Genomic DNA, 25,979 nt, shown 5'->3' with positions numbered 1-25,979 from the left:
TCAATTCAAAAGAAAACACTTAATTATATCTTCTTGAATAGAAGCTTTTATTTGATTTCATGCTAATATCATTATAACATGAATTCCATTCATGTTTCAAATTTTCAATAAGGTGGTCAAGGCTCTGGTAATGCTAAACTCTAAACCTAATGCATGCCAGTAAATCAGTGGGTTTGCACTTTCTAAAAAGACAGTTCTAAAATAGCACTATGCTTATCTTTGTCCAGAAAGTAATTTCAAAAAGAAGTCGACTGACAATCCTTTTCCTGTAAAAGGCACACCAACAAAAACCAATCATGAAGCCAGCAACAAGAAAGAATAGATTTCGATTTTATGCTCTGACATGGTAAAGGCCAGTGACTGTCCAGCATTCTCACCCTGGTGTCAAAAGACTACAGTATATCAGAAAAAAGAACATATACAGCTTCAGTAAATACTGAAGTAAACAGGAGCAGGAAATACAATGTAATAGTTCATACTGCTCAACTTATTTAATAATCTCAAAACTACTCTGGAAGCTGCCAAATGTCTGCATTAGCATGTTAACAGGATGCCATAAATATGTTGCCCATTTAGAATTGTTGAATAAATCCACTGCAACTGCCCACAGAAATGAATACAATATGTGATCAGTTTAATAAAGCTTGTTTTAAAGACATGGCTTTGACTCAAATTCCCTAAGAAGCCACTTCCAAAACTCAAGCCTCAAAACAAAACTCAAGCCGCAAAACAACTGGTGATTTTACTGTCAACATTCTAAGTGAAAAAGGATTTCTTAGGATATTCTGAGGAAAATAAAGCCTTAACTAAAACACCTTCAATCTTTTATGTGAAAAATAAAGGTAGGTGGCAGTACTGTGACAGAAGCTGTAAATACATGTATACACAGAAATAAATTTCCCTTTATTTTAAAGGCTGAAATATCAACACAGGCACTGCATGTAAAATACATGCAATTTAGGTGAGTCAAATCCTGTTTACTGCCTTAGAAACTATGATGACAAAACCAGCCATAGTCATAGGAACTTTGCTGAATTGCAGCCATTACTTCCCAGTTCCCTGTTTTCTGGCATTAAACATACGGTTTCATGAACAAATATATTCCTGACTAGTGGGGTGCTGTGAGGATATTCCTGAGAGCTGCAGCAGAAATGCAAAGTTTATTTAGCTAAGTCCAGAGACCTTTTCTCTTCTTTTTTTCTTTTTAAATTTTTAAAAACATAGAAGAAAAAATACTTAAATGCTTGGATAAATCCTTGCCTTTTTTTTTATTCCCCCTCTGGAAATATACTTCATTACGCATTTGCAATACTTAATTAGGATGTGGGTATAGTTAATTGCAATTTAGACTCTGGCTTGTAAGTAATTTATAAACCCATATGCAATGAATAAGAGCTGATTTTACTAATCAAACTTTATCCCTTAAATCAAGTTTCCAAGAATTAAGAGCAAACAACAGTTTCATTATTGAAATAGTATACTTTAAATACAGAGTATTCAGAATTCAGATAAAACTGTATTCAGTACAGTTTTATCTGAAAGACTAAAATCACTTTAATAGTGAAAACATGCCACAAAAATATTATTTTTTTCTATTTTGTGTTTACTTAACGTGAAGTGGAAAAAGTGAATGCGATATCAAAAACTTCTGTATCCTGCACTGTAATCTTGTTTTACCATTTAATGCAGTAAATACTTGAACAGCTAAATTTTCTCTTTACAGAAAAACACAGAACATGAAATTTATGTCTAATAAAATAGTGGCCATAAACTATTTTTCTGTTTCTATTTTATTTGCAAAAGAAATTTTTGCCAGACTGCATAAAGACCAATGGACTTTTAAAACTTATCACTCAGTTTCTTTCTATGCCACGCAGAATTTGTGAGAAAGGAGGCCAAGTGAACATCATCTGGTGCAACAGAAAAAAGGCAAGAGAGAATCCCAATTCCTTCAAGTCAGTACTACCTGACAGCTGCTAAATGACTACAGAGAGCGACTGTGCCAGACTAATCCCAAAACACCGAGCAAGAAACCAGTGGTAACGGCCAAGCAATTCCATACAAGGATCCCAGAGAGAAGAGAAATAGGCTCAAAGTGAATGAATCACCAGCTCAACAGTCTGTTCAGGTCAAGAGAGGCAGCAGCTTCACTGTCACAGGCAGTGCTGCTACCACCACCAAATATATTCCATGGGTAGGTTTCTTTCAGGCACCAGAGCCAGACTTCTCTGGCCAAAGCCGTGGAAAAAACCACATGAGTGTAAATGTAATAAGAGCTATTAAAAAATCGTCTCACTGAACTTCCCAAAAGTTTCAAACCAAGCATTTAACCAAGAGCAGAGAAACCTGCAGAGTCTTCTCTCTCTGTTACACCTAGCATGGCACTTCTGTCCCAGGTCACAGTGATGACAGTGCAAGGAGAACCTTCTCTTGTAAGCTCCCTACTAATGTCAAGAACTACTCGTGGAGTGAGGTGATATTAACTTTGATTGAAGGTGAACAACAATTGGGCCCATTATTCATCTCGTTTGTAGATGGCACAAAAAAAAAAGAATTTTTCAAGGTGTACAGGAGCCCAGGGTACAAGATTTCATTCTGTTCAGTGGGTGGCACAAGAAGGGATTTCTGCTGTTACAGAAGTGAGCTGCCCTACAGGGCAGTAACACAAGTGGGTATGAACATATTACATCTTTCCTCATGGTTTAGTCAGGGAAGAATTAAAAGCATTTCACTGAGAAGAGATTTTTTTTTTTGTTGGTCCTATCAAAAGTATGAGTAATTCAGAGGAAGAGTCTTCTAAATCTCTTCTGCCAAACTTATGGACCCAATATGAGCCACACAGCAAAACATGAATCCGTTTATATATTATCTGACAAAACAGTGTAAATTAAAAAGTATAAATGCATTTGTGTAAATTTCACTAACAAAAAACCATTAATAACCATAAAATACTCCAAACTACAAACAACCCACATCCTAACGAAGTGCTCTAAAGCTTACATGACAAACATTTGCCCTTATAATCTATTTCTTATCCATTATGTTTGCTGGCAGCTTTCTAATTATAATTGGCAAAGATAAGCCATTTAAAAACACCTCCTGATTGTAAATAAAATCTGAGAAACACTTAGCATGTAATTTAATTTATGCTCTAGAAAGAAAAGAACAGTCCTATTGAAATTAATGGATTAAGTTCAACATCTCCAGGTGTTTCAAGATGCTCATGGAGTAGTGAAAAAAATCCAGCTTTCCTTTTTCAGCTTTTATTGTACAAGAAAGAAAACTAGAAACAGTTGGTTGGTATTTTTTATCATTTCTTATCATGGACAAGGCCTCTGTTGATAATCACTGGCAAACACCAGAAGAAACAGCACTCTGGCATGATGTTAAGTACCTTTCTGTTCCTGGTCATTTGCACAAAACATTACCAAAAATGAGAATCTTTACTGATCACTAATGAATCAACAGCACTCAGAACTCTTATTTCGCTACCCTTGCCAAATTTCAAATGGCATAACATCCCCTCTTTATGTCATGGTGTTTTGGCTAGATACTGCATATTTTAATTTCTTTTTTCTTTTTTTAAGCCCATTAGAAAATACTGTTTTGTGGTGAAAAGAGTTGGCATAATGCATCACAAGGGTATTGCACCTTAGAGGTTGGTAGAACCATTTATATGCAGATATTTTGAAATCGCTCCAGAGAAATGGGCTACTGCATTTCTTTAATTGAAAATGAAGACAAGCACAGGAACTGGTAATTGAAGAAACTCTCAAACCTTCAAACTTGTATTACCTCTTTCTGTAAATTAGATTTTTTTTTCCCTTCTAAGGGAAACACCTAATACTTATAAGAATGAAATTATGGATATAATTATAATAAGATTTTTTTTTTCTCTCTGCTCCTTTACTTCTCCCCCTCTTCCACATACAGGCATAAACCAAACATCAGCAAAGACTTTTTGAAGAGTCTTAAAAAATGGAGAAGCAGGAAACATTTTATTCCTGTCCCCATAAAGTTGAACAAAATATAGGAGGTGATAAAATAGAATTTCTAAGACGCTGGTGATGCCAGCCACTTTGCAGGATTACAGAAAAGGCAAGGCAACAATGGCGTTTGATATCGATCAATTTAATGGTTGCAACAAGAAACTGCTCTCCCTATGTAATGCCCTGAATGAGATTAAACTCACTGCAACCTCTTCTGTATTGCCCTTTTGTTTCTTCTGCACTGCACAAATATCTAATAATTTATGGCATTGAAAGGTACACAGCCAAAGAACACTTAAATTATAGTTAAAAGAAAAACAGTGAGAAATGCTAGGGTAATTATGCTTTCTGCATATTCATCATGTTTCCCTCATGGATGTTTCATGATTATAGTGTTTAATTTAGTATTCTATTTCTTTTTAGAATATTTTTTATTGAAATGTAATGTAATATAGGCTTTATTTTTTTAAATTTACTGTTATGAAGGCCAAGGACGTCTTATTTGTATGATCCAAATAATTAGAAATGAACAACAACAAAAATTTTTTCCCTATTAAATCTCAAATATTTATCAATCAGCCTATGAAAAATGTGTTCAATGGCAAGTTTGCCAAACCTTTTGCCCAAACCTCACACTTTTATTGCATAAAGTGCACTGGTAAATACTGTGCCTTCTGTGTTGCATTCCCTTCCATATGCTTAATTGTTCAATTGAAAAAGTACGAAAGACTATGCTTTTTTTTTTTTCCAGCAGCATCAAGATTTTACAGATTAAGGTTTTCATTGAATTTTACTGTGTCTACAGACTACAGAAAGACAAAATATTCTATAACTGTATTAAGAAAAAAAATCAAACAGAAGGCAAAAAGGATTAAATTAAAATCACATCAACAGAATCAACAACATTTCAAAAATCTGGCTTAGATAGTAAGACAATTCAAGAGAAGAAAAGTTACAGGGTAAATCATGTGTGTAAGTTCAGTTCAAATATCCACCATACCCCAGGAAACACACACTTTGATAAACCTGAAAATCCTTCTTCCACCTAAGCAGGATAGTCGATTCCTTCCAAAACACCCCAAACCAGACTGCCTCTGTCTGAACTTGTAGGGCAGAGGAGGTTGTACACTGGCTTTTTGATTGTTCTTGTGCCTCATTACCTGATTAAATACAACCCCAGAAAGGGCAGACGTGCCAACCGTTAGCAAATGGGGTGGGGACAACAAACTGGACTCCAAAGTCACCACACCAAAGACCTTCCACTGAGCCACTTCTCTCTACCCATGTAAATGCAAGCTACCTCTGGTGCCAGGAACCAAACAAAGTGTTTCTTATCTGAAAATACAGACATCTTGCATCATTTTGACACTCTCCTTATTGACTAATTGCTACCTAAAGTACTTTCTCCTGCCTTCTCAGGTGCAGTTCTCTAATATTTTTAAACTACATTCTGTGTGCAATAAAACTGAAGACTGCAGTTGGTTCTTTTTTCTTATTCTTCCCAAATACTCAGCACAGGTACAACTACATCATCATCTGAAGCTGTGTGACTTTCTGAATATTTAACATTTCTCATTCAAGGACACAGACAAAAAGCTATCAAAATGAAGCAAAGTTATAAATTCATGGTTGTCTAAAAAAAGTGTTCTTATTCAGAATTTAAGTAACCTGATTTCAATTAGCACTTATTTCCCTTTCAAAATTAATTTTTAAAACTTCTCATTTTTCAGCCACCAATCACTGGATCATACTTTTATTATCCTTGCCCTGCTATACCATAAAATGAACAACTGGCATCTTAAATCTTCCCTCTGACCACAGAAGTCTTGTAAATACAGTCAGTTGCTCTCAAATAATAAAGTTTTTGAGACTTATTGCAGCTGTTCCCTCTACTCATGCTGTGCTTTACATCAAAGGCAACTCATTGAAAGGTGTTAGTATAATTAAAAAAAAAAAAAATCAGTTTCTCTCTTTTTCCTAGCTTTTCTTTCTATATACAAAAAAATCATTAAATCTTATTGACTGTTCTTTTGAATTGCCTTACTCCATATAATCATTCCAAACTAGTAAGTTTTTTGTGTCAGTATTGTTTTTCTCTCTTCTTTAAACTGTGTCTGAAATTAAGCAACAAAGATTTAAAAAGGTATTTAAACCCAAGAGTACTCTCCAGCCTCATCATAACAAAGCAAATGAAGTTCAGAATCAGCTATTTTCTCCTTTATCTTCCACAATTCTCTGATTTATCTAGATGCTGCTGAAAACAATGATGTTTAGATCAGTAAGAAATAAAAAATGTAGGAAACTGCAAAAGTCAGTCTTCTTTCCAGACTGTGAAGCTACTGAAACCTTCAAGTTTTTTTCAAGAAGTAAATCCCACTAGTTACATGTAGCATCATTCCTTTTCAAGACACAAGAATCAAGACATTGCTTCAGCAGCATATATCACGTTGAAAGTAGGGAAAGATTACTAGGAAAGTCTTATTTGAGATGCAACAGTTAATTCTGTTGACTCCATTAAAGCCATCCTGAAAATAAAACAGTGGTCTCTGCTACTATAAAGACCTCGACTCTCAAAGAACTTGCCCTGCATTTGTCCCCCCTACCAAACTTTCTGTGAAAGACCATTAAAAATAATTTCTAAGAGATACTGGGTTTTGTTTCTGAGCCCCAGCTGGCTTCATTCCACAATCAAACTCTAGGGCCACCAACACACTCCCATGACAGGAGCAAGGCCTGTCCCGGGGAATACTTTGCCACCAACTGGTGTGCTTGAAGGATTGTACCTAGTGCACATATTGGAAAGGCTTTCTTCTGAACCAGCAATGAAAAAAAAAAAAATAAAAAATTTCTCAAAACCTGAACTTTTGCTGAGGTAGGGTAAGGGAGAACCTCGGAAACTCAGAAGAATGTATTACATAAGAAAAAAAAATAAGATATACATATGAAATATTAAAGTTTAAAATCTTTGCTTTGCTCAGCACAGATCAGAAGGTATATCTTCGTTTGTTCCATCTGTTCCTATCTCTGTTCCCCAACTCTGAACAAACTGGTGAGCTCCACAGAACCCTCTGAGGCCAACTCATGCCCCCAACTCCAGCTATTGACTCTGATAAGGTAGAACAGGAACACAGATCATTCAGTGTCCACTAAGGACATACCCACAAGAAAAAACAACAGGTTTAGCATAGTTTTCCTCTTGCTTCCAGTAGCTTGCTACTTCAGCGTTTTCCATGAATTACTGCTGCAGGTGTGATCATTTTAACAGCATTTCTGCCTGAGTCTGAGCAGTGAATGTGCTTCCACATGCAACTTCTGCCCTCTCTTCTTCCATTGGGAGGGAGGCAGGAACCTCTTCTCTAGCATGTCACAGTTTTTGCTGCCTCTTGCAAAACTTTTGAGCAGAAGCACAAATGCTTTTATAGAGAATTCAAGGTTGTTCATAGCAGGTTTTTGCTTTTTCTGGTTATGTATTCAGACCCTTTAAAGAAATTAATCTTCATATGACAGTTTAAAAACAACTGCCACATCTCAAGAATGCTAATGGGTTTGATTGACAGATTTATTGCTACCTGCTTTCAAAGCTCTCAAGTACTTGTAAATTGTTTGAAGCACAACATGTGGCTCTCAGAGTTATGAGCAATATGCAATAGTAAAAAAATCCTCAGGTTCTTTTAAAATGAACTATCTTCAGGTCCATTTCACTGTCATCCTACAGACTTAAAAACCCTACTCTTTTCCCAAACCCAAACTGATAACATTTTAAACACAGATTTCCTTCAGCCTAAAATGAACTACTCTGGGTGTCGCTTATACACGGTACCTTCTTAAAATTTCATTTACCTTTCTAGCAAAGACCTATCCTCCTCTCAAAGCTGCAATATTTGACCTTAAAAGTACAGGCAAACAAAATAAACACTGGTAGATTAAAAAAAAACACCAAAGGGACTGCTCTTTATTGAACATGTCAAGATCTCCACACCTCTAACTTAGGTATTCCTTATTATTTTCAAAGTAAGTATCTCAACCATTCCTCTTGGTAATCAAGGTATTTGTAAAATTTCTGTAAATATTTATATCTGAGTAAAATTTGCCTTAACTTAAATTACTACAAAAACTACCATAAAGTAAAGAAGATGACAAAAGAACAGTCTATTTACAAAGCAGTTTTGCACAAAATGATGAACGGGCTCAATAGATATTAGTCACCACTGTCCTGCTCTAGGTTATGAACTTTGTGATTTTAAATACATTATTTATTCAATTTTTTCCCCTCTACAGTTTGTACTCTGAATGAGTCACACACACAAGAACAAGTCCAGTTTGAACACTGACAGTGTATTACACTGGAGTGCCTCTGCTGTTTCTTATGGGAGTGAGGCTCTTAATTAGGGTTTGCCACAGTGACTTGTTTTTATCTATTTCTAAATTATGCAGCACACAAAGCACTAAGCATTACTTTACAATATAGGCAGCATAACACTACATACAGAAAATCTCAATAGCGTTTCTGGCAACTACTTAGTACCTATGTTTTTCTGCTAGGTTATGGTGACAGCACTCTGTTATACTTCAGAAAAATAGAATCAAGGAAAACTTACTTGATATAATAGGGCACTTTGTTATGTGAAACAGATCTCTGCCATGGAAACTGTACTGAGGCTGAGGAAATAAAGAAAAGGTTGTTATTAGAAAACACCTGTCATACTAAAAGAATCTAAATATCTTTTATTTATTTTACAATTAATATGGTTATAATAAATTAAATTGAAACAATTAATATTTCCCAGACTACTTTCAGTAATTAGAATAGCAGCAGAAGAAAATGATGGCAATTTATCAGGATGATTAAAGGCACCTATTTGATGCCACACTGGAAATAAAACAAATGTGTTGATTCTACTTCGAATAAGGATGATAAATTCTGAGCAAGCAAGCTAGGCATTTAGGGAAACTGCAGACACTTGTTTTCCTACCTTTACAGGACTATTATCAGTTTATGATTTTAAAATAAATTATTCTACTAGTATAAATAATGCTCTGCAACAGAAAAAGAAGAAGAAATAGCAACCTTGTTTTTATTAGTTACAACCCTTAGTTCCTATTTGCAACTCAAATTAATATTGATTAACACTCTATGGCCAAGAAAAAAACCACACAATTAAAACTTGTCTTAGCACTCCTTGACAAAGAACTGTAATCTTTGCAGAATTTATGCAAATCAGATATCATCCACAATATCAGGAAGGTTTCTGCACACTGAGTTGAAAAAGGCACGAAGTTGTGCATGACACTGCAACTCTACTGATCTAAAGAGCCCAAGAGATAAAAGGTGAAAAGTGTTCAGGCCAACAGGACTGTTGGCGCCCAACTTAAAAATAGCTATCTTTGAAAAGTCATAGGTACACATATCAGAAATTACCAGACTAGTGCCTGGGTAATTAGGGTTCCAGCATGAAAAAAGCTCCTTGCACTGGATTCACTGTGAAAGCAGAGATTGAAAGAACAGGCAGGAACACGCAATCACCGCAATGAGATGAATTTACATTGCACACACACGGCAGCGCCTGCTCTGGGGTCCTGACAGCCCCCATTTAGGGCCCTGGTAAAATGAGACACAGCTTTGATCCACACTGGATCTCAAGTAATTAAACTCTTGATTAATGTGATTTTCTGCAATCTTGGCCCACTTTAGGATTCATCCCTCTTCGGAAAAAAAAAAAAATCCACTTGAAAGTAACTCTCTCCTCTTCCCTCAAGACCCCTCTAAACTGCAGTGAAGGCTTACAAGCTGTAAAAGCCCCATAGGCTCTTGCAGCTACACAGAGATGGGTCTTGCCCTGCTACCAGCTGGCTGGTGCCCAAGGGTTTCATGGCTGTCACCTCTTCCTAAACCACACAAAATACCATGGTTTATAATTTAAGAAATATTCATGTACTGAAAGACAGGTTAACTGGGAATAATATTTGGGAAATTACAGGAATGAAGTAAACCACTTTCTTTACTGGAAAAAACAAGAGAAAATTCCATCTTTATTTGACGAAGGTAACATTTGCAATAAAGACTTAGATAAAGAAAAAATATAATAAAGGCTAAGTGCTCAAACAGATGTAGCTTGCTAAAAAAATAACCCTTAGGTCTTCATAAATATGAGAAAAAAAAAAGTAAAATCAACCTGACAGGTGAAAGTGTTCATCAGCTTTAGAGTTTCATTCTCTAGTGTTGCAATTTGGCACCAATGGTGGCTCCTGTTCTAGTGCATAAATTATGTCAGCTAAGTAAGAATTTGCTTTAATACAATTTATTTGCTATGACAGATATAGATATTCTGCACTGACATAAATATGAACTAAACAATGTAATCAATTAAATTACTAATTATTATGAACCAAGTAATATTCTATTTATTTGGGAACAATTTTTGTAAAACATTGCCAGCTCTCTGCTGTAGGAAAGTCTGGAAAATGAGATTACCATTCTCTTTTAAAAATCACTGATGTAAACTGAATATAGTAGTTCTCAACTTGGCATTCACTAGCAGCCCTGCAGATATTAGTAAGGCTGAGATGCTTTGAGCAGGCCACTGGAGACATAAACTGTTTGTTAGGGAACATGTGGAATCAGTGCTCTGTGGATGTTCATGGATTTGTCTTAGAAAGCATACAAAAAACATAACAGAGTAGTGGATCGTCAGCCTTGGAAAATGAAATAAAATAAAATAAAATTATTACAGAAAAAATCAACTTACTATTTCTAAAGGCAGGAGGCAGCAAAAAGCAATCTTTTTGCAAGAAATAATGGATTACAAGGATTTTTCACCTTTATCTGTGTTAGGGATGCGTAAAATTTACTGATCAGTAACTAACTTGAGAAGTGCTTACCTTCCATCTCAAAAGCACTGAAAAACAAATCAACCAAATTCTGCCTCCCAATGACAGGAGGGGACAAATAGCTCAACAAAAAGAGGGACTGTAGATTGCAGTGGCCTACTAATACAGCTTTACCTCAGACTCCTAACACAGAACATTTTATGAAGGGCTAATATATCGCTTGGTAGTTTTTAAAAAGACTTTAAAGTTTTGAAAAGCCCTTTCATAGTGATGGTCTGCATGAATCCATGCAATTGGTGTTCCAAGAAGTCACACAGTAGTATCAAACGCTGCACTGTGTTTTTTTAGTACAGAAATATTTCTGGCCACTGCAGAGATGAAATCACTGGACTAACAGGGGTGGAACCAGGGTGCTGGATAATCTCATCAAGGCTCCCTTTCCCCTAAAAGGTTGGACTACATGATCTTTTGAGGTCAGACCCTTTCAAACAGGGCTACTCCACCATTCCATGAATCTGACGAACAGGCAGAAATAGGTGTCTTGCTAGCAAAAATTCCTGATTAAATGATAACTGGGATCTAGTCAGTTGAAAATGGTGTGATGGCAAGTTATGGCTCCTTCTTACTATTTAGAGGAAGAGTAACAGGTAAGTGAGGTAAACTGAAAATAGCTGCTGTCAGATAAGCACAGATAAAAACCTGCCCTCTAATTCAGAAGAGCAACTTTGGAAATGAAGATTTGCAGAAGACATACATATATAATCAATCTCAGTCTTGGGAGTTTGAGATTGTTCTATTCAGACTACTACTCTATTTGTTCCTCACAGCTAGAAGTCACTTACTGCTGCTAAAAAGGTTTGAAATTTTTGATTTAGAATACACAGTCTTTCAACCTCTCAGGATAAAGCCTTTGACTTGCCAGATTTAATTATTTTTTTCTATTATTATTTTACTTCTGAATTTACTGTTCCTGACTTACATTTACCAGACACTATATAAAGTTGCAGGTATAAGTTCTTTAACTCAGTCTTGCTAAAGCTCTAGAAAATATTTGGTTGTTAGTTTTTTTGTTGTTGTTGGTGTTTTTTTAAGATGCTTTAGTTGTGGTTGGTGTGGGGAAATGTCGCATTGCATTTTGTTTAAATGGTATGCCCTGTCTCAGCCCTCCAAAATGTATGGTATATTCTAAGCCTGTGGTCCTGCCCTGAACCATCCTGTATCTGCAATCCCATTGGCCCAAGTCTGATTCCGCACCCACTTCAATCTCCCTCTTAAGCTGTGCTAGTTAAATCAGCCACTCCCTTAGCCTTTCCCCCCTCTTGCCCCTTCCCTCCCCTAGGCTCCCCTTCCTTCCCCCCTTCTCCCTCAGTAACCACCATGCTGTTCCCGGGGAAAGAGGTTGTTTTTAACAAATGGTTTAAATGAATAACTACGTATTGTTTTTCCAAAACTGTGTTACTTAGCTGTAATTCTGTCTGGTATCTATCAACATGGAAACCATTCTGGAAACTTCCCCTTTTTTACTTTGGTATGTAACAAACTGAATGTCTCCTTAAGCCTGAAGAATATTTCCTAAACACGGCTGAGGAATGCTGATAAGGCACTGCATAGTCTCTGTGGACATAATTCTATGAATGTTTTAACCAGCAACAATGCCAGATCACCACTCAGACCTGTGAGCATGGTGTTTTATTGTGGCATGTTGTAAGCCAATTCAAGGAAATGATTCAGGCCAAGACAAACAAAACCAGCCAACCTTTCCCAGCAAGTTTTACATGTGGACTCTTCCATTGATTCTCCCTCAACTAGAATAAGAGAGCTAGATTCTGAGAAACAACTTCTACATTGCTTCCTAATCTGTTTTATTTACAGAGACTAGACTGACTAGTCTTACAAACAGTTCATCCGGCATTCTTCAGCAGTGCCAAAGGTAGCACTTGATCTGTAATCTTTTTACCAAGGTATTACATAGATGTACCGGTCAGGTTACAAGTTTGAGACTACAAGAGCTACAAAACCACTGTGGCAACAGTATGCAATATTTCTAATAGGGTTTTTAAAATTAAATAAATCCTATACTTTTAAAGTTGTTTGTTTGTTCTCTCAATTTAAAAAAAGGACAAAATGGCTCCAGGAATTGCTGGTTTGCATAACAGCTGTAATATTTTATAGACACTGCATTTGGTTTACTGAAAAAACGACTGTCAACTCAAAAAAAGAACATGGTTGTAACATAAGTCAAGAAAAAACACTTAGATTTATTTAGTGATTTAAATTATATTAGCTATACAGTGACATACACTACTTCAGAATCTCTGGAAAAGATCTGCTCATTTTTATGTTGACTTCACAACTCCTGCAATAATGTTATCTTTTTTATAGAAGCTCTCAGTGAAAAACTAGAGAGGTGATAGGATTAAAATTCTGTCGCATTAGCTCTGATGATGGCAGGTAGGCTGGAACATCAGGAAACCAACATGGACCTCAATACCACAAACTATCTATGCATAACAATTACATACACTCAGCTTTTGCCTTCTTAGTGGATGTGAGATTATAGGCTTACACCTCTAAAACGTTCATTAAAAAGATGCAAGGATAGGTCCTGAGAAAGCAATGTGTGTGTGCTTTTCCCAGCCCTTTACTAGAAGTTCCAGGAATGTATGACACAGACCCTTCAAAAAAACAAGAAAAATCCAGGGAGCTCTTCCTTTGTGCCATCCCAGCAAGTGACAAAGCAAAAGGAAACAGAAGAAAAAGTTGGCAAAGGATGAAAAGTTGTCACAAGCACGCAAAGATTCTGGAAGAGTCACTGGTCAGACACTGCAGCAGAGGACAAAGAATAAAGCAGTGAGGGCACACTCATCTCAGAAAGACAGAGTGGGAAGCACACTAGTCAAAATGTCAATGAAGTTATGAAGATGAAACATCCCTACAAAAACAAGGAGATGATAGATAATATCATGGAAGAGGAACTTCCTCAAGCCATAGGGAAACATGGAGTAAAGATTAGTCAGCATTTGAGAAAGCCATCATATCTTACATGCATCTATTAATTCAAGGGACTTACTGGAAAGAAAATGCTGTGATGCAGGTCCAAAATCTCGGTGTGCCTCCTGTAACTGTTTAAGACGATCCTCTACAGACACCTACACATAAAAACACACACTCAAAATCTACATTGCAACACCAAGGACAGGATAAGAAAATCACTTGTTTGCATTTCTTCTAATGAAATCAATTTGTTTGTGTGTCACAGCAATTTTTTGACGTCTACCTATTTAAGGCAACATATTTTTCTTTCATCTGCTTAATGAGAATCCTGTTTCTCTCTTGCAGTGTTCTGGTGTGAGAACTGTAGATCAATAACGACAGTAGTTTTATGGTGACTACAGCCAGCTGCTGAAATTTCTGACCTCCTCTCAACCCTTGTGTTGTCCAAATTCCCATAGTCAGCAGGTCTCAGTTTGATTGCATTGATCTCATGCTGCCTTTCCAGCACAGAACCATATTGGAAGACGGTGTTTCACCAGCTGACATGATGCCCCTCAGTCTAATTGAAACTCCAGTAGCAGTACTTTGGTGGTTAACTAAATTTGAGAGGACACACACAATACCCACCCCCCCCCAAAAAAAAAAACCTCCATAAACCGACAAACAAAATAAGAAAAGAAACCCCACTACCAAATGATATTAGGAAAGGAAAGGTGTGATATGACACAATTACAGCTTTGACTCTCAGAAGTGACTCATTCAAAACTACTGGCCAACAAACTGGTGCCTAGATTTTGAAAATTCATTCCCAACATCCTTACTAGAGATGTAATAAGTATTTCCTTCAAAAATAAACACAAAAAAGGAGAAACTTCAAAAATTCATAAATGAACTTTAACTGATGTAAGAAACTTCACTAAATCATTCACTATGAAACTAAGGATGAGTTTCAGCTGTAATCAGGCACATGGATTTACTTTTCTCAGACCATTTAAACACAATAATCATAACTAAGCAAATTGAATCTCTTAAGCATATCCTCTTCTGCTTTTTATGCTAAATTACTATAGCATATATCTTGTTATAGCTCTACTAATACTTAAATCACTTTAAGTGAAATTTCCTACAGAAACTGAACATTCAAAGACAATAAAACAGCTTTCACACAAGCTGGAAACAACAAAAATTTTTACACCAGTTTTTGGTGACACAGATTTGTGCAGTAAAATTACTGCCACAAGACACACAAAAGAACCATGCAGCAAGAGTTCCCACTATTTCCCAGAATTTATTGCAGTTTCCTGTTTGAATAAACCACTGAAATAGACTGAAAGGAAAAGCTTTTGACCAAGCTACAGCAGGAAAGGCAGCTCCTTTTGTTGCATTGGTACTAACAGAATAACACCTGAGTGTGACAGAAGTAATGAACAAATGGTAATAAGTGAATCTTTTAAGAAAAGAGAGGAGAGTGAGAAATATCCCTCCCCACACACCTGCTGTACATAATCAGAAGAATACCTGTAAAAGTTTCCACCGCATATTGAGATCATCCAGTTGACGAGACATCTTTAAAGATGGATAAAGGTCAAGTGGAGACAGCTGGCTGGACAAATCATTCACTGTTTTAACTTTTAGGTTGATTGGAGCAATTTCATCTCTAAAAGCCTAGAAGAGTAAGAAAGACACGTTCAGTTGACATCTGAGTAGCACAAAAGTGTAAACTCCACATGGTGCTGACTTGCCCAATGTGGCAGTTTATGCTAAACAACTGCACACAAGGCAGTTCTCAGCAAAGAAAGTTCACTCACTTCAATATTCTTGCTGTATCACTCATATCCACCTTTAAGGAAAAAGAGTATGAAACTTACTGAAATGCCCATAAGCAAATTGCACCCCTAAAAGAATTTAATTAATTGTTTTTTTCTGTGGTGCTGTATGGCTTTAGAGCTTTTCTTTGCAAAGGGAAATACACAATACTATATTAGGAGCTTTACCAGTATAGAGCCTGCCAACTGTTCTTAAGAAAAACATTGTTCAGTAGTTTTCAAGTATTAAGCAGCTGACAAAAATTCAATTTAAAAACTATTATTGAACTACCAAAGCATGAAAGAATGCATCTTCTAAGGAAAAGCAGTACAATGTTTTACCTGATTAGAACCAGAGAGTAAAGCTATTACAATGACTAAAAAGAAGTAAAAGGTTTATTGAATCAAATCGAACTAAATACAGTATTAAGACAAAATTGATGCAAGTTTAGTTACAGGTAAAAGATGCTTCAAATGTCTTGCTTGATGTGAGGAGTTAAATGTTCAATCCTGTAAACAGCTTGATTAAACATCATTAAATGAGTCCAAAACAGCTGTAAAGGAAGTATTTTCTTAGGACAATTTAATTATTTACCTCCCTTCAATAATCACTCTCATTAGGCCAAGGAACAGAAAGAACATACTGTTAAGAAAGAAACACTGGGTTTCTGGACAGCAAGTAGGCCCCTATTGTTTCAGCAAATATTACAGTTTTTTTACAGTTACAGCAATGAAAATCTGAAAGACTTTGTTTTCATCTACTTTACAGAAAAAGCCATTATGATATGACAAATCACTTCTTAGCATGAGAAAAAGGAGCTATACAGCATTAGCATCTTATTTCTTGCTTTAGCATCTATATTAAAATATGAGAAGAAGGAAGAGATTCATTCCTCTTTTCAAATCAGCAGCAGTCTGGATATTGACTCACCTTTGACTGCCTTTGTTTTAAAGATTTCAGTTCCATTAACCTTGAAAGCAACAATATAATTTGGAGAAAGAGAATGTTTACATTGCTATATGTGAAATAATGTAGCCCTGTGAATTCACAGACACTGTATACATAGAATATCTACAGAAACCTGGTTGCAGCCCATTTTATTCTTCTAACACCAGCATCCTATGCTGAAGACATGGATGGTCAGGTACACAATTCCAGGGTCTTCTATATGCATATATATATATACGCTTTGCTATATTCATTCTTAAGCTTAAAAAATGAAAATCTGTGTTGGGGAAACAGAAGCTTAGCAGTAAATGCTGAATTTGCCCGAAACAGCAATCTTCTCTACCTATATGTGCATACCCACACGTTCTCCTGGAATCCATAATATTCACTGCACTGTACTGTTTCCAGTCAGCTTTTCTGAACAATGCTAATTATCACAAGATAGTCTCCTTCTTGGGGAGCTCTGCATTACCAGGTCCCTACCCTATCCATGAAGTTAGGCAGGGGATGACTACTACCCACCAAAAGCAGCCATGCCTTGGGATGCTGAGACCTGCATGGATCCCAGGCAGCAAGAAGTGGTTTGCCCACAACAACACTATAAGGTAATATGTGTTCTTCAGTTTGAAACAATCCTGGTGAGAAGCCAGGCTAAAGTAAAAGCAAATGCAAATTTGCTCATACAAACAAAAATAGACAATGGACATGTTTAGTTTATGAAAGCCAAGGAACATAAATTAAAACTATGTATTTATTTCTGTGTTATTAAGAAAGCTCTAAATGTTTTTCTAAAAAGAGTTAGAGTTGATGGCCAAACAGATCTGTGTGTGTATGTAATCCCAGCCAACACTGGGAATGTGGCCCAGCTCTGGCCTTTATTTGAGACTTCAGATACCATCTTTAAAGACTTTATACTGCACATGAGAATTTCAGCATACAGTGTATATGACTAGAGGGACTAGAATGGAGAGGTCTGACACACAAACAAACTAAATATTTCCCAGGAGTTCCACACTTACCGTAGTTTTCTCAATGTGATCTGGTAATGAATCTATGAGCAAGTCTCCTACAGGTTTCCAGCCATTCCTCACATTTTCAGCCTCCTTCAAATCAGCATCAAGGTCATCCATGGCACACTGAAGGTCTTTCAGCTTTTCTAATGCTTTGTCCACTTGCTTCTGCCAGATACTGGCACTGGCATTTAGGTTCTCCCATTTCTCTTTTACCTCCGATGACTGCTTACGCATGGCTTTGGCAATCTTCAAGGCTTTCTCCTCAGGGGTCAGTTCTGCAGAGGGGAATAACAGGTATACTGTTCATTTCTTACTTTTGTCTAGTTAAACAGGTAGTGCTCCTGAAATACACACTCAAGACAGTCAGTAAGTCCAGTGTCAACTGTTAATTTATTGCAGCAGGTACAAGGTAGAAGAAAGCCCACCTTGCTGTAACTGAAATAAACCTCAATCACTCCTACTGACAACACAATTCCTGATCAGAAGACAGGAAACTATTCCTGACCTCCATATATTATGATACCCAAAAAGTAACAGCAGGTTACTGCTGATTTGTTACTTTTGGAGGGACAGGGAAAGGAAATATAAGATCTTTCTTCCTTCATGGAAACTTCATTAGGTAATCTTTGCATCATTTCATGTAGAAAGAGCAAGGACAGGGCTTTGTTCCTGGATCTCTTACCACCACCTTTCACTGTGGCACCAGGATGTCTCTTCATATTCAGTAGCAAAAACCAAGGTACATTAAGTGCCATGGGGGGCACGGTTCTGCAGCACTACATCAGCTTTTCTGTGTAAACACTGAAGTCCAAAAAGGCTGGTTTAAATAGCTTTTCCAAACCTACAAATGTTCTATGAAGCTGTTGAAAAAGAATCAAGCTTATGGCGTACTATTTCTCACAAATTTCAGGCTTATGTGTCTAGATCCCACACAACCCAGGAACCATGGAAAACCTTCAGTTTGAGAGCGAGCAAGACCCAGACAGCTTCAAAGCTAAAAAGAAAATCCTAAAACATCCCCAGCAGGTCCTGCTGTCTACTGCCCAGGGGGTCCCTTGCTGAAAAAAACTCATGGAAAGCTTCCTTCATCAGGGAAGAGTTGCTTCAGTAATGACAAACAAACATATCCAGTCTCAGAGGATTCCCCTTCTACATAAAAGCAAGCAGAAGAAACTATAATGCAAAAAACTGAGAACAAAAGAAGGAGCAGAGACGTGACATGCACTGAAACTAAGCCAACTGGCCTTCTATTCAGTCCTATATAAAAGCCCTGGAAAAGGTTTATCACAGTACTCTTGTGATTAAAATTCAAGTGTTGCCTATGAATAAATTATACACAATCATGCAAAGATGAAAGTACTATTTTTGTCAGAAGTCAGATGAGACACGCCATCTTCCTTTTACTGATAGACTGTCTTTAAAATCATTATAACTGAGCTTGGAGTTGCTGCTGCGGTTGGAGGAGGGTGAGGGGGCAACAGTCAGAAATTGTGTGGGAGGAAGTTTTTGCTTTACAAAGGCCTGATGAATGTCAAAGTAAATGCACAGTTACGGCTGCAAAAGCTAACCAACTGTGCCTCTTATATGCAACTGTTGTCCCATAGCACACAATACAGAAAAGCATATTGTAAGTAATTAACACAAAATAAAACATTGAAATACACTCCAATTTGTTGTTGAAAAGTCACTTTTTTCCAGATAAAAAAGTAACAGGGAGTTGTTTGAATTTCTGCCCACCAGTTCCACATACTTGTTCTGGTTTTTCTTTTAAAGTTGTTTTCAAATCATGTTAGCCCATATAGGTATTGATATATGCTAGACTATGATCACTAGAAGAGCATTCAAAAAGACAATCCAGATGCCATCTGGGAAAAAACCAAAAATACACCAACCAAACGAACAAAAATCAATGCACAATGCAACTATAATTCGTATTACAAATTATGGAGAGAGAGGGTGTTGCCCAAAAGCACAAGGACCTTGATGGGAAGTGGTTATGTAGGAGAAACAACAAACAAGGAATGGTAACCAGAGCACAGTGGAGGGCAAGAGTAACCAACAAGAGCCAACAGCACCAAGGGAAGGGAGACACATACCCAGCCCGTGGGTTGTGGTGCAGGTTTTGACCTCAAAAGAGGGAGCCATTTGAAGAAAAGAGTGCAGCTGAGTGATACAAAAGACATTTTGAGCTTACCAAGTGTCTTAGGTTAATATTTCAATGACTTGTTGGGTGTCATAAGCTATTACATGAGAGCACTGCCTGTGTGCACTTTGCCTTTAAAAGCAGAGATTGTACCCAGGCTTAGGGACACTGCAGTGGCAAGAAGGTATTGCAGAGGAGAAACTTGGAATGAAGCGACCGTGAAAAAAATCCCACAATGCTTAACTAGATGCAAAGAGATACGAACTACTTATGCAGCTCGGGATACAGAGATGTGGTAGTAACCTACAATTTGCAATACTGACACACTAGAACAAAGATGAGGACCAAAGCTGTGCTGTGATAAATTGCACCTTGTCTCTGGATTTACAGCATTTCACAGTAGAATGAATGGCATTATAGCATAACACAGTTTTGGAATGATCTTTACCCCAGGTTCTGCAAAGAAAATATTTCTTCATTTCTTTTGAAAAGAAATAATGCTCATGCTCTTAAGTTAAACCCTCTTCAAGGAAAAAAAAATTCTTTTACACAGAAAAGAACAGCTACAAAATGCCTATGTAAAGACATCAAAGAAGTTGTTAGCATAAGTACTTCTGGAATAATTCACCTTTGAGCATAATAATATTGATGAATGAATGGAAATTCACTACAGTCCAGTGACAAAGGGACTGTGAACAATCTAGAAGTCAAGCTGCACCTAAGGATCAGCACTTAGTATTACAGATTCTCTCACAGGCTGAGGTTTCCTGTCATACAGCTATGGTTGTTGGCAACCAAACCTCAGCAGTGAAAGCTGCAAGACTTGTAAATGAGGATTAAGGGAACATCCAGAGGTGGAACACCTTACATAAGATAAGGCAACACTGAGCTTCATGGAAAGGGGAGAGAAAATTGCAGACCTATTGGATAAAGCCTCCTCTGTTGGTATCTTGAACATGTAAATACAGGGGACACTATACCCAGAAACTGGACTAAGGTGAAGTTCCATATATGCACAGCTGCATCTACCACTTTGATCCAACATCATGCAGTCACATAATTCTTTATCTGTTGTCAGAGCCAAAATCTACCAACTCTGCATGAAAGAGCAGAATGCTGCAAGACCAGAGCACGTCTAAGCTAGATTATTAGCCAGTTAAAAAGATCCGTTGCTTGACAAAGAACATGTGGGAAGCTTTATAGGAAGAGCTGAACATCTTGCAAAACTCTTTGGCTTTCCTTAAAGGTATTGACACAGCAGATCCAATGAGTGCCTCTTGCTCTAACAGAGGCAACAAGCAGAGAAGTGGCTGTAGCACCCGGGGTTAGGTTCAGGGGTGGTTATGGTGGTCCCCAGTTAACAAGTGGATTAGATGATCCTGAAAGTCCTTTACAAGCTTGATGATTCAGTGATTAGAAGAGGGGGACAATAGCCTGACTTCATCTGGCCAGCTAAAACAAGGCAGCTTTACTCACAAAAGAACTAGTCTCTTATTTGGGGATGGGAAAAAGATTCCAGAATGACTGGGGTGATACAAGTACCCCAACAGAACTGAAACGCAAAACATGTTTGAAGACCATTTGTCAATTCAATGTTATTGTGCAAGGATATCTACTACATGTTGTATTTGAAAAATATTAATTCATTGCAAGACTGCTTTATTTTACAAAAACTTTGGAAGTGCTTGTAAACCTTGCACTAAAAAAGACATTTACTAGGGAAATAGAGTAAAACATGTTTTTATGAGCTATAAACCATTCAGCATATATTCATTTAACAGAAATACATCTTGTATAACTTTATGTTTTCCATCACAAAAGCCCAACTTATTAATGAGCAACACATTACTTTTTTTCAAGCAGAGATCATATTCTTCAAGATACTGGTTGCATAGCATAAAATTGCAAATCTCAAAGAAAGTGTCTTAACAGTAAGAGTTTTCTTCTGTTAGTTTGGAATTCATTTAACCAGCCTGTTACTACACAAATCAGAAGACAGGATTCCTTTGTGCTGTGAAAAAAATTTTACACAGTAGTCATTGCTCTTTTGTTCCTACTTAATATAAAGTCTTCTCAATCATCAGTTTGATCCATGTCTTCCCACTCCTTTTTTTTTTAATGGTACTTATTACATTATCCTCACTTCAGCAGCTGCTCAGAGAGGAAGAAGAGCCTCTATTCACTGGACCATCTGTTTACTAGAGAGGACAGATATTAACTGACCTTGCAGTCAGGTAAAAGAAGTCCTCTTCTGTAGTGAAAAGAAATCTTGATTTTACCATACATTGTTTGTCACAAACAAAGCACTGAAAGCTCCAACAGCTTTTCTATGTGTCTAGCACAGCCTGAATACCATAGAAGGAGAACTTTCAGGCCTGAATTTTCAGCATATAGTTTCTTGGCATGCTTACATATATGGATAATAGTAGTGAAGAAAATTCTTCTTGCTTAAGAATTTATTTTAGATTTCAAACTATTTGGCTGTAGCAGTTTTCATTCCAATCAACCAACTAATCCTTATTATGTAGCCTTGAACTAGTGAATCTCTTTACATCTTGCCAAAATTACAACAATTTCCTTTCAATTCTGCATCAAATATACTGGAACTGGAGATGATTTCATATTGCCTCCTTCTCACATGACACTGTCTCACATTGCCTCTTCCTTGGTTCAATCAATCTTTGCAGCAAAAGCAATGCATGACACAGCACTGTGCTCATTACAAAAACTTTCAGAGCATTAGAATAGGCACAATGGCTCATGATCAAACTCCTACACAGAAGATCAAAAAGCAGTGCTATTGTTGCATCATGAAGTCTTTAGCATTGCTGCAGAGAAAGCATTGTCTGAGTTTCTAACAATCTTACAGAAAATTTAGTCCTGATGAGATGGGAACAGGAAGTTTAAGAACAAGCAGCAGTTGGTTAAATGTTAAATGTAAACATGCTTCCACCCAGAGAACTGCCCGTATTTCAGGTAAAGAAAGCCTACAAGTAAGAGAATGAATATGACTTGGTTTATATCCCAAGACTCTCATGAACTAAAAAAAACCCAAACAATCAACCAATAATAAAATTAACCATTTTGAACTCCAGCCAGCCTTTTTCCATTAACATCCTCTAAGTTTGCACTCCACAACACTCAGCAAGTGGAAACAATTTCCTTGAATGTTACTAATATGGCTCTGAGCAGACAACTGTGTAGACCCTACAGGAAGAATTTCAAAGCTTTACCAAAGTGGACTAAACTTGTAGGGTGATTAAAAGATCTAATTTTGAAAATGAGACAGAGAAGTGTTTTGTGATTCTCTCATGGGTAAATGCACATTTCTCTTATCATGGGAAGAAACTGTTAAAAGTCATGACTGAATGAGCTCCAACTAAAACAAAAGCAGAAGTGTTGAAAATAGTGTAATTAGTTTCTGGATATGATTCCACTGGCTTCCAGTGGGCTACATCGTCTTCATTCTCCTAAGCACTTCTAATTAACAGTCAAGACTTCATACTCAGTCCAACTGCACAGCAGAGGGAAAAAAAATCCCAGCCCTGTGTGATAGCTAGAAAACAAACACAAGTGATTTAGAATACAAATGCTGCTTGCTTTATACTAGAAATGCTGCCTGCTATATACCTGTTATATATTAGAAAATAATAAATTTCCTATTTTCAGTGAGATCTTCCTTGCAAAAGGAAAAATTACAGCAGAGAAGTTTACCTAAATGTCAGTGGTGATAAGCAAAAAAGTTCAGCTTTTATTTATGCCTGAAACACATAAAGATATTGTCCCTCTACAAGTTTAAATAAAGTATTTACATACAATTCACTGATACTTATTAGCATATTTCTTTTATAACACAGATGTGATTTATGGGGCCTTCTATTCAATTAATAGGAGATAACAGAAGGTAAATACTTATTTTTAAAGGTTGTGTTTATCACAACAACCTTTGCTACCAAATAGCAGCTTTCGAAGCTAGGAATCTAATTGTCTTAAGAAAATTAAATTACTAAAGTAGTTGGACAACACTGCAGACTCCCAGAACGATTCACTATTACAATGAGAATCAGTGTAGTGGTCTGTGATGATCTGCTAGGATGTTTCACTGCTTCAGTGGAAATGTAAAGACAGAATTTCAGCAAAACTTTATCATCAGTTCATAGAACCCTGGGGACATAAAATATGAAATCTGCTTTCCTTTGTCTTTCCAATGGCCTGTAACCTTACAGTACATGGAATTAAGAAGCCAGCTGTAACTATGCCATAGAGAATTATAATTAACATTTTTAGATCAAAGTTTTCTCCTATACTATGGGAAAGTGAAAAAAAAATGCTAAAAAGATAAGCATTTTCAATTTCTTTAACCTTTCCACCCATGAAATTCAGCAGCTGGCCTGCTGGCTTATCAATCAGTTCCATTCAGATGCTGAGGCAGCTCAAACACAGGAAGACTGAAGCTTGCTTTTTTTGTGATGGGGAAACATGGCAAAACAAAAGCAGATAAAAAGATGGATGTGAGATGTAGTTGACTAAGAAAGTAGTTTCCTGGAAGATAGAGTACTCTGTCTGAATGTGCCAGTTACTCTTTGGTACAGTAGAAGGCCAACAAAAGACACATAAGGTGAAGATGAGGGAAAGAAGAAACCAAGGCTTACTCATTACTTGAAATTACATTCTTGTCATATGTTTGAAATTAAGAAGACCATTAGAGAAAATAATGGGTTATCATAAGGCATGCTGTAACAAGTGTTCTCTTTGGATGGAACAATAAATGTATGTATATATGCACAAGTCCTTCAAACAGGTCTCAGTCAGACAAGTTCAAAACTGATTCTGGTCAGTTTTCTCCTAAATCTGCCTCATTCCATGCCCTTGCAACAATGCCCTCCTTGGCATGAAAACATCTGTGGTGAAGGAGAAAATTATCAAAAATATTGATTAAAAAAAATCCGATTCAGAGGTTGAAGAAAATAGAAAAGAATTTCACAACCTTTATCATCTTCAGATTAGCTAACCATTCCCCCAAAATGACCCCTTCCCTTATACAAGGTAAGAAATAACCTCAAGAAACTGTGATTTCCAATTAATGCAAGTTTGAATTAGTAAAACAGTTTTCCTATTTCTATTATAGAATCAGCCAAAGCAATGTTCAAATCAAGACTGTGCAGTGTTGACTGTTTGCCAATATTTTTAGATAACAGACTGTCAGTTTAGAATCCATAACCACACTCCACGTTTATCAACACGAAGTGGACTTCATTGAAGTTAACAAGTTACCTTTAATAAAGTACAGAGAACAGCAGTGAGCAAGAGGCTGGCAAAAAAAAAAAAAAAAAAATTAACATCTTAAAAGCAAACTAAAGTCCACACCCTTCACTGATAACAGAAAAATTGTGTGTGTCTGACTGTCTTCTAGTTCAGAGATTAAGTTTTCTGGAGACTGGTGGCATCAGTTGTCAGAAAAAATTTACTAGACTCACTCCTAGGTGAAAATTAACAGCTTATTATATATATATGAGCTCAGACAGAATGATTTAAAGACAGCTTTTGGCCTGAAGGTCTATTAATCTACAGAAAGTGCAGGCCTGTTCTGCACAGGCTGCCAATGCCCACTGCCGGCAGTGGGAGTTTCACAGGGTTCTCTGGAAGAAGAGGCTGGAGCTGCCCAGTGTCAGGGACGGCAGACTCTAGTCAGCTCACCATGGGGCACACCTGAGGCCCTCAGCCACACCGGTGGCACCAAGGAAAGTGTATTTAAGAAACAGAAAACACCAGAGAGAAGGAGGGAACCAATAGGAGAAACGGCAGAGGGAGCACCGAAGTCAGACGACAAGAAGTAACCCCATGGTAAGGCAGATTTTCCCCATGGAGATAGCACACAGAGGAAAGGTGTGAGAGGAAAGAAGCAGGAGACAGAAACTGCTAGGCTAACCATGAAGTCATCACCTTCCCACCCTCTCGTGCCACTTGTTGCCTCTCTGAGCATAACCAGCATCCCAACAAGGCAGGGAAGAGACAGGAATGAGGGAGTCAAGCTGAGTCTGTAAAAGGCAGGAGGAAAGCTGTGGTTTTAATAGTTTGTGAGGTTTTTTCCGCAATACAAACAACTTAGTATTTAATTATTTATTTTATAATTTATTTTATAATTTATAATTGGGGAAAAAAATAAACAGTTTGTTTTCCCCAAGCTAAGCCTGTTTGGTCCACAACAGTAGTTTGTACAGGATCTGCATCTGTGACCCACCTGATCCCCATCCTGAC

General features: G+C 37.1%; 1 protein-coding gene across 2 annotated transcripts in view; it reads right to left on the bottom strand.

Moving 5' to 3' along the window:
* Positions 1–25,979, bottom strand: part of LOC121354808 (utrophin-like) — a 256,297-nt gene that overhangs the window by 61,998 nt on the left and 168,320 nt on the right. For both annotated transcript variants that reach the window (XM_041469722.1, XM_041469723.1), the window contains exons 43-46: positions 17,585–17,853; positions 15,330–15,476; positions 13,888–13,966; positions 8,588–8,648 (exon numbers count right to left, since the gene is read on the bottom strand). In XM_041469722.1, coding sequence (XP_041325656.1) covers positions 8,588–8,648; positions 13,888–13,966; positions 15,330–15,476; positions 17,585–17,853 — 556 coding nt within the window. The remainder of the gene's footprint in view (positions 1–8,587; positions 8,649–13,887; positions 13,967–15,329; positions 15,477–17,584; positions 17,854–25,979) is intronic.

This window comes from Pyrgilauda ruficollis, unplaced genomic scaffold (assembly GCF_017590135.1).
Source record: "Pyrgilauda ruficollis isolate IOZ18807 unplaced genomic scaffold, ASM1759013v1 scaffold24, whole genome shotgun sequence".
Lineage (NCBI taxonomy): Eukaryota > Metazoa > Chordata > Aves > Passeriformes > Passeridae > Pyrgilauda > Pyrgilauda ruficollis.
Note: the sequence above shows the minus strand (reverse complement) of the source record. Positions and strands in the feature narration are given on the sequence as shown.